Source organism: Otolemur garnettii, unplaced genomic scaffold (assembly GCF_000181295.1).
Source record: "Otolemur garnettii isolate 467f Iridium unplaced genomic scaffold, OtoGar3 scaffold00064, whole genome shotgun sequence".
NCBI classification, from domain to species: Eukaryota; Metazoa; Chordata; class Mammalia; order Primates; family Galagidae; genus Otolemur; species Otolemur garnettii.
The window spans coordinates 8,108,992-8,117,467 of NW_003852459.1; the positions used below are offsets into that span (position 1 = coordinate 8,108,992).

The 8,476-nt window shown below is 44.5% G+C and overlaps 1 protein-coding gene across 2 annotated transcripts in view; it reads left to right on the forward strand.

The window, feature by feature from the left end:
• The window catches only part of KIF5C (kinesin family member 5C), a 142,130-nt gene that overhangs the window by 65,451 nt on the left and 68,203 nt on the right, over positions 1-8,476 (forward strand). Inside the window, exons 4-6 of one of the 2 annotated variants that reach the window (XM_012807127.1) lie at positions 3,301-3,405; positions 7,397-7,445; positions 7,719-7,774. In XM_012807127.1, the coding sequence (XP_012662581.1) occupies positions 3,301-3,405; positions 7,397-7,445; positions 7,719-7,774 (210 nt within the window). The remainder of the gene's footprint in view (positions 1-3,300; positions 3,406-7,396; positions 7,446-7,718; positions 7,775-8,476) is intronic. The other variant, XM_023515032.1, reaches the window with a different exon arrangement.

An 8,476-nucleotide genomic window follows, 5' to 3' on the forward strand; every position in this document is an offset into this window, starting at 1 on the left:
ACAGAGACACACTACACACACCCCACATACATCACAGCCTCTCCACCCCACACACATCACAGCCTCTCCACCCCACACGCAGATACCACACACACACCCTACACAGACACACTACACATACCCCACATATATCATAGCTCCTCCACACAAATATCCGCTCCCCCCACCACAGGCACACACCACACACACACACACACACACACTACACGTATATCACACATGCCGACACGCGTGCTCCTCATATCCTCACATGCACCCTCACAGATTGTTTTGGGAGGCGCTCATGGCAGGTTTGGGAGATGGGAAGCATTATCATGAGAACGTTCACTTTTTTCTCGTTGATTTTGGGATGAGGGCTAAGGAGCAAAGTAGGAGGTACCCCAGATTCATCCCTAGTTCTACCTTGTTCTCGCCCTGACAAAGGCAAAGAAAGGGATGTCAGCCCTTGGATAAGCCAGGAATCAATTGGGAGTAAAGCCATTGAAAGGGAGGGCAGCTGGGGAAACGGAGTTGAATCACTTATAAGTGATTTTTGAATTATCAGTCATTGGTCTCTGGCTAAGGACCATGAGAAGAAGCTAACGCTTATTGTGAATTATGAAAGGGCTCTCGAGGCTTGGACAGGGAGGTCTTTTGATTGGCTGAGAAGAGTCATGACATTAGACTAGATGGAGATCTGTGTTTTTCTTTTTCTTTTTCTTTTTTTATTTGAGACAGAATTTTACTATGCTGCCCTTGGTAGAGTGCCCTGGTGTCACAGCTCACAGCAACCTCAGATTCCTAGGCTTAAGTGATTCTTTTGCCTCAGCCCCCCAAGTTGCTGGGATGACAGGCACCTGCAGTTCCACTGTTGTTTGACTGGCCTGGGCTAGGTTCGAACCTGCCAGCCTCAGTGTATGTGGCTGAAACTGTAACCACTGTGCTATGGGTGCTGGGCCAGAGATCTGCGTTTTCAAAGTAGTTACCATTTCTATCAACAGTCTCCACAGTCCAGAGCACAAGTGCTCCATTGATTTGTTACATGTTTACGATAGCTGATGTGATTTGTTATCATGATTTGAGTCCCTGTTATTGGGTGCTGTTTTCCTAAGGTGTATCTTAATTGTCTGGGGGTAGAAATGTATTCAGACTCTTTAGGTCAAATAAACACCAACAATTTCTTCATGGGAACCTGCTATGAACTGGATGATAAAATGGTAACATTTATTAAGCACTTCCTACGTCCCTAAGCACTTTATTTATTCTGTTTATCTTAAATTCTAGGTGATACATATTATACTGAGCCTCATAAACAGTGGAGGGAAATACACATGCGCTGGCCATCACTATTTTTAAGGATTATATAATGGAACTAAAAAACAATGTCTGGCTCGGCGCTTGTAGCTCAGCAGCTAGGATGCCAGCCACATACACTGGAGCTGATGGGTTCGAATCCAGCCTGGGCCTGCCAAACAATGACAATTACAACCAAAAAATAGCCAGGTGTTGTGGTGGGCGCCTGTAGTCCCAGCCACTTTACTTGGGAGGCTGAGGCAAGAGAATGGCTTAAGCCCAAGAATTTGAGGTTGCTGTGAGCTGTGATGCCACGACACTCTACCCAGGGTGATAGCTTGAGACTCTGTCTCAAAAAACAAACAAACAACAACAAAAACAAACAGAATAATAATGTCAATATATCTATTGACTTAGGATCTTAATAGATGAGTACATTTCCAGAGGAGTTCCTGCTTTCCAGCCAGACTTATATGAATTCAGCTTTTGTCTTGTTTTTATTAGAATGAGACATCAGGAATCAGGTGTGCGAAGGAGGATTCGTAATGCCAGTGCTTTCTGGCCCATATTCAGTGCTGAGGTTCACGTGAGCTCTTGTTTTTGCTAACTCAGACATTGACTTAAAAGTCACTTTGGAGAGGTACTATGTGATGGAGCCCTGCAGAAAACAAAAAGGGTTTAATTGGAGTAGAACAAAGCAGATCTTCCATGGATTGGGCAGATTTGGGGTAAGGGTATGGGTCAAAATTGCAAGGGTGGGCGGGCATCCTGGGAAGACTGAAAGAGCAAACTGGGGTTTTGCTTTTCTTCCGGTTCTATTTGTTCTTAGAGTTTTACAACTTCCTAAAGGTCTGGGAAATTCTCTGGGTATACAGATGCCAGGGACCACTTTAGACCTGGAGATTATGTGATTGTACATTGATGGATTTAACACAGTGGGGGGACTTCAGTGTGTCTTTCACTGTGGGCTTGTGCAAAGGCCCTCTGGAGGCCGTGTGCCTGGGGCCACACTGGGGCCATTGCTTTAAATACCCCTGGACCTCTTCTTTAGGATCTTCCATCAGGTCCTGTCCAATGGGCTCTCTTTTTCAAAGCCTTCAGAGGTGGCCGCTTCTGACCTTAAAAATGGATTAAGTAATGGTCCAAAAAAGCAGTAGAATTTATCTTCCCCCCCACTCCTTAGATAAAATGAATAGAGTGGAAAAAAGGGGGGAAAAGAAGATGAGAATATCCTAAGAGTAGATATAAATATTAGAAACAGCCCAAAACGATTGGGAACAATTCAGGCTGGGAATCAGAGTTTAAAAAGAAATTGACAATATATTTCCTTGATTGTTTAAGTAAAGCAATTCTGATGGTGTTTCCAGACTGGGGTTCTACAGGTGCTGGTCAGCTTGTACATATTCAAGGGTTCCCATTCCTTCTCCTGCTCCCTTCCCTCCCCCTCCTCCTCACCACCCCCCTCTCCCCCACCACACACTGATTTGCCGCCTTGAGTGGCAGCAGGAGGGCCTACTGTGGGACCTCAGAACTTGTCAGAATAGGCTCCCCTATAAAAAACCAACATGTCATTCTGCCATGCTTTGGTCTCTTGGCAAGTCAGGTACATTCTAGGAGAGCCGGCAGCCCACACATGGGTGCTCCTAGCTTCACAGAGTTCTGTTTATGAAATCAAGGAATGGGCTTGGCGCCTGTGGCTCAAGTGGCTAAGGTGCCAGCCATGTACACCCAAGGTGGTGGGTTCGAATCCACCCAGACCCGCCAAACAACAATGACGGCTGCAACCAAAAAATAGCCAGGCATTGTGGTGGGCGCCTGTGATCCCAGCTACTCGAGAAGCTGAGGCAGGAGACTTGCTTGAGCCCAGGAGTTGGAGGTTGCTGTGAGCTGTGATGCCACAGCACTCTATCCAGGGGGACAGCTTGAGGCTCCTGTCTGTAAAAATAGAAATCAAGGAATGATCCCCTTTTGCCCTCACAGGTTCCCCAGTGCTCTTTAACTGCCTGTGTTTGTGTTTTTACCCACTAGGGGAAGCTGCATGACCCTCAACTCATGGGGATTATTCCCAGGATCGCCCATGATATCTTTGACCACATCTACTCCATGGATGAGAACCTGGAGTTTCACATCAAGGTGAGTGCTAGGGATGGAGTCTCCAGGGAAGACACTGGACACCCCTTTGTGTAGTTGTAAAAGAAGATCTTATCCAATTTAAATGACATTCCTATGGTAAACAGAGCCTATTTATTATTTAATAGCTTAGGCTAATATTTGGCTATCTGGATGGTTTGCCAGAAATGTCAAGATAATGAAAGCAAAAGCTCTCTTAGGGTAGAATCAACTACTGATTGCTCTGTGGATTTCTATAGATATGGCTGGAATGTGTCTGTGTGGGGGTCAGGACAGCATTTCCCAAAGTGTCTTCCATGGAACACAGTCCCTCATATTATTAATGGTGGGCTAAGGGAGAAGCATTTTGTGGCCAAATAAGCTGGAAAAAATATTAAATTTATCACAGATTTAAATATGTTATTCCGCAATGTGGCTGCAAAGGGGACGTGTACCAAATTGCCTTTCCCAGCTTATTTGACTGTAGACACATTTTTCCCCCTTGGCGCTTGACAGACTAGTGTCTTGAGGAGTTTGCTCTGGGAAATGTTGGGGAAGGGAATTCTCCTCCTCTTTTTGCCTCCTCCTTCTTGTATTTTGGTTTTGTTTTAAACCCGAACCTCCATTCTGGCATGTTAAATCACAGAATTTGGTGTTGGGGTGTATTCATTAGAACTCCTTTGTTTGCAAGTGACTGAAAGCCACCAGTCTAAGCAAATAGAGGATGTCCTTACAAGATACAGAATCTGACAGCTGGCCTTTCAAGGGGAGGGTGTGAAGAGCCAGAAATCTAAGGCCTGCTTTTCTTTCTTTGAACTTTCAGAAAATTGAGATATAATTCACATATCATAAAGTCCCCCCTTTTAAAGTATTCAATTTGGTGAATTTTAGCGTATTTCCCAGCGTGTACAATCATGTCCATTATCTAATTCCAGAACATTTTATCACCTCCCCAAAGAAACCCCAAACCCATGACAGCCCCCCGCTCTCCTGGCCTTTCTCTGTTTCCTCCTCTTGTTCCAGACCATCTTTCTCTCTTTTGGTGGTGGGGTGGTGATGCTGGTGGTGGGGTGGTGATGCTGGTGGTGGGGTGGTTGCTGGTGGTGGGGTGGTCGCTGGTGGTGGGGTGGTCGGCAGTGTGGCAGCTCCTGCTTCACGTTCTCTCATTTGCAATTCCAAATTCCCTCAGGAAGGGCTTACTGGCCCAGTGTGCAGTAGTTGCACATGCTGTCCATGTCTCTCCCTCCATGGTGGGGGGTCCTTTAGAGACGGTGAGACTGAAGTTCAAAGACCAGAGTTAGGTGGCCCAGCTTAGACCCAAGTTACTAACAAAGCTGAGAGGAGACTGTAGGTCTGCCCAGCCCCGACTGCATGCAGCACTTTTCCATTGTGTTAAACTTCTGCCCTAAACACCATACACCTTTCCTATGTTCCATAAAAAAGAAGGCAACAGCTACCCGCCCACTTTTCCTTACAGTTCCTTTTGTTGGCTAAAGCCTGCTTCTCCTCCTTGCCATGTTCTTTATGTCTAAGGATGCAGAAGCTTGTTGCTTTGATGGGATCAAGATTTAGAAGCTTAGGGCTTCTTTAGGGCTGTTTGCATTTAAATAGCTTAAACTACTGCAGGGTTCTTATGTGATAATCCTGGAATAAGTTGTTAAACCAATTACTGCCCTCCAAATAAGGTCTGTGTTAGAATCTTATTAAGATAAAAACAGCCCTAGCATGAAGTGGGGGGAGAAAAGGAACAGCACTTTCTAAGTCTCCAGGGCTGGATTTTATAATCCAGGTTCCTGTTTTGCCTTTGTAGTTATGCTTACTTATTTCATAAATAATAATTGTAAGTGGGCAAGTTAGCTGCTGAATATTTTGTATTTTGAACTGAGCTGTGACAGGCTAAATCAAGAAAAACAGAAGGCTCATTAATGCAATACTGAAATCTGCTCCCTAAAATGTGTCCCACAGACTCAATTTAAACATTTCTGAGGCTCGGCGCCTGTTGCTCAGAGACTAGGGCTCCAGCCACATACGCTGGAGCTGGTCAGTTCAAACCGGGCCTGGGCCTGCAAAACAACAATGACAACTACAACAACAAAAAAAATAGCCAGGCGTTGTGGCGGGCGCCTGTATTCCCAGCTATGTGGGAGGCTGAGGCAAGAGAATCACTTAAGCCCGAGAGTTTGAGGTTGTTGTGAGCTGTGATGCCATGGCACTCTACTGAGGGCGACATACTGAGACTGTCTTTAAAAAACAAAAATTTCTGAACATTTTATGTCTTAATGCCAAGCATGCCTACTTACTTTTTGTTTGCCTGTTCTCACAAAGTATTTGAAATGACAACATAACAAAATCACTCCTTGCCCCCAATAAACACGCCAAGAGCAGAAATTAATAAATCAGAATCCTGTTTCTACTTATATTAAATGTGAATAGGATTCTAATTACTAGATTTGCTAGCCTCTAGCTTGTGACTGCTTCTTAGATGTAAATCATTTTCTCTGTCATCTTTGAAAATAAGGCCATATGTTTAAAATTACGAAGATAACAGAAAAGTCTTGATGAAAATCAGACAATTCTGCTATTAATAGAATGGACTGAACCAGGGTTGAGTCAGCTTCAGGAAGGGTTGGCTGAGAGGTGTTTAGGATTGGAGGCCAAACAGACCCGTAAAGATTTGGGCAGCAAGGAGGGTACAGCATGAGAGATTGTATATAGAGAGTTGTGAGTTTCTCAAACAATGTCACACCGATGTATCCACGGGAGATTGGGCTCAGGGACAGGGATTGGACAGCTATTCAAGTAGGCAGATGTTGTTAAGGATACTGGCAACCACGAGAGGCTGCCCAGCTATGGATTCTACTGTTCAAAGCTAGAACCCCAAATCTCAGGGGAACTGGGACGCCAAGTGGTTCCAGACGGAGGCACAAACAAGACAGTGAACCAGGGCAGAGCAGTGCTGGGTTGGGGAGTCCTCACTTCCCTGGCTGAGAGCTGGGATGTGTGGGTGAGAGTTCACTTGTGTAGTCACACCCCAGCTTTACCATTTTACTCTTTTCCTCATTGTCAAGTCTCTTGTTTAGATTTCAAAACCGCATGTGAACATAGGGGAGAAAAAAGTTTGTTTGGGAGGCAGAAGGCAGATGTAACAGAGTGCAGAATCCTAGAGGGAATTGTTGACATCATGAAACCTAAAGGCTTCACATTACAGAAGGGAAAATTGAGGCCTGAGGTCTTAGTTTTATATGGATTGAATCTCACATATTTAGTTAAAAGAGATCTGAGATGCCCCTGGCATAAGAATCGCTTGTGGAGTTTAGAAGCAGATTTCTACGCCTTAGTGTCTGTGATTCTGATGCAGCAGGGCCGAAGTAGGTTCAGGGCTCTGTAGTTCAAACAAGTCCTGACCGTGGTGTTGGAACCGAGGCTTGAGAGTAATTAACTGGAAAGCCCCCTTTCCCTTTCATAGTCTATTCATCTTTAGTAAGTTGCATTTTCTTTGAATACTTTCTGGAATCCCCAGAGCTGGCCACCATCACCAGCTCGCCCAGACACCTTTCTGAGCTCCCCTGGTTCCAAGCCCTCACCCTTGCTCTCTCCCTGCTCCCCCCTTGTGAAAGGTTGGGTTAACCCTTCCTCTCCACTCCTGGAGGCTGTAAAATCAGGACATTTTCTATTCTGGCTGTTGTCACATGTAAAGTTTGCTTGGTATTTATCTAAGGTAAACCTAGGGTCCTCTTGTAAGTGGCTGTCTGGCATGTGATGTAAATTACACCTGAACTGAGACCACAGTGGATGTGGGGATGGACAGTGGTCCATGCTCAGCAAGCAGGAAGCGGAGGGAGAGAACACAGAGCCAGTTACAGTTGGATACCCCGAGATTCTGAATCTTCACTTTGTACTTCCTCTTCTTATTCTCCTTACACATGCGTGAGCGAAGCTTTTCTAAGTTCTGATAGTGATATTTTTGACACATCCTGTGGCATTTCTATCCCAAACTTCATTTGTTTTTCACTAGGTTTCCTATTTTGAGATCTACTTGGACAAAATAAGGGACTTACTTGATGGTGAGTAACCTCAGTGTTTGTCCTTTATGTGTTCTGTAACAAATAAAAGTCCGGGGAGGTTGGAATAATTTATAGCACTCTGCTTAGGGAATTAGTGAACATTTATAGAGATATTCTATTGCTTTCGGGTTAGGTGTTCATTCTTAGCAAAGGCTGAAACTTGCGTATTGCAAAGAAATTAGATTTGCTTATCTTCTATCACAATTTTTATTTTTCTTCAATACGGCATCTTTAACTTTTCTTCTCTGCATGTTGTCATTATCTTCTCTACAGTATCCAAGACCAACCTGGCTGTTCATGAAGATAAAAACCGAGTCCCGTACGTAAAGGTACGAGGAAGCCTTGACTGGTGATGCAGTTGATTTCTCTTACTTCACTTCATACTAATCATTTTATAAGATGCTGGAATATTATCTGTAAAGGACATATAGATATTTAATTGTGTTCCTTATTTTTAATACTTATCTGGTTGAAAAATTGGCACTAAGTTTAATTTTATCTTTTTTCTTTATGTAAATTATTATTTAAATACAGGAGAACCTCCACAGTTGACCGCCTCCCTACATTGACCACGTCCTTAAGTTGACCTAATTTTCTTAGACTGGACATGCAGCACATGTACATATCAGGACAGGAGGCCTACTTCCTTATGTTGGCCACCCCTGTATGTTGACCACTTTGTTACAATCCCATGGGTGGTCACTTACAGAGGTTCTTCTGTACTATTATTTCATATTATTCACATTTAAGGAGGCCCTGGTATTGCGGTCAATAATTCATACTTTGTACTTAGGGGAAGCCCTATTACAGCATGTCTGCAACTTCAAAGTGTCTAACGGTGGTAAATAAATCAAGATGGAGGCTCGGCGCCTGTGGCTCAAGTGGCTAAGGCGCCAGCCATGTACACCCAAAGTGGCGGGTTCGAATCCCCAGCCCGGGCCCGCCAAACAACAATGATGGCTGCAACCAAAAAAAATAGCCGGGCGTTGTGGCGGGCACCTGTGGTCCCAGCTACTTGGGAAGCTGAGGCA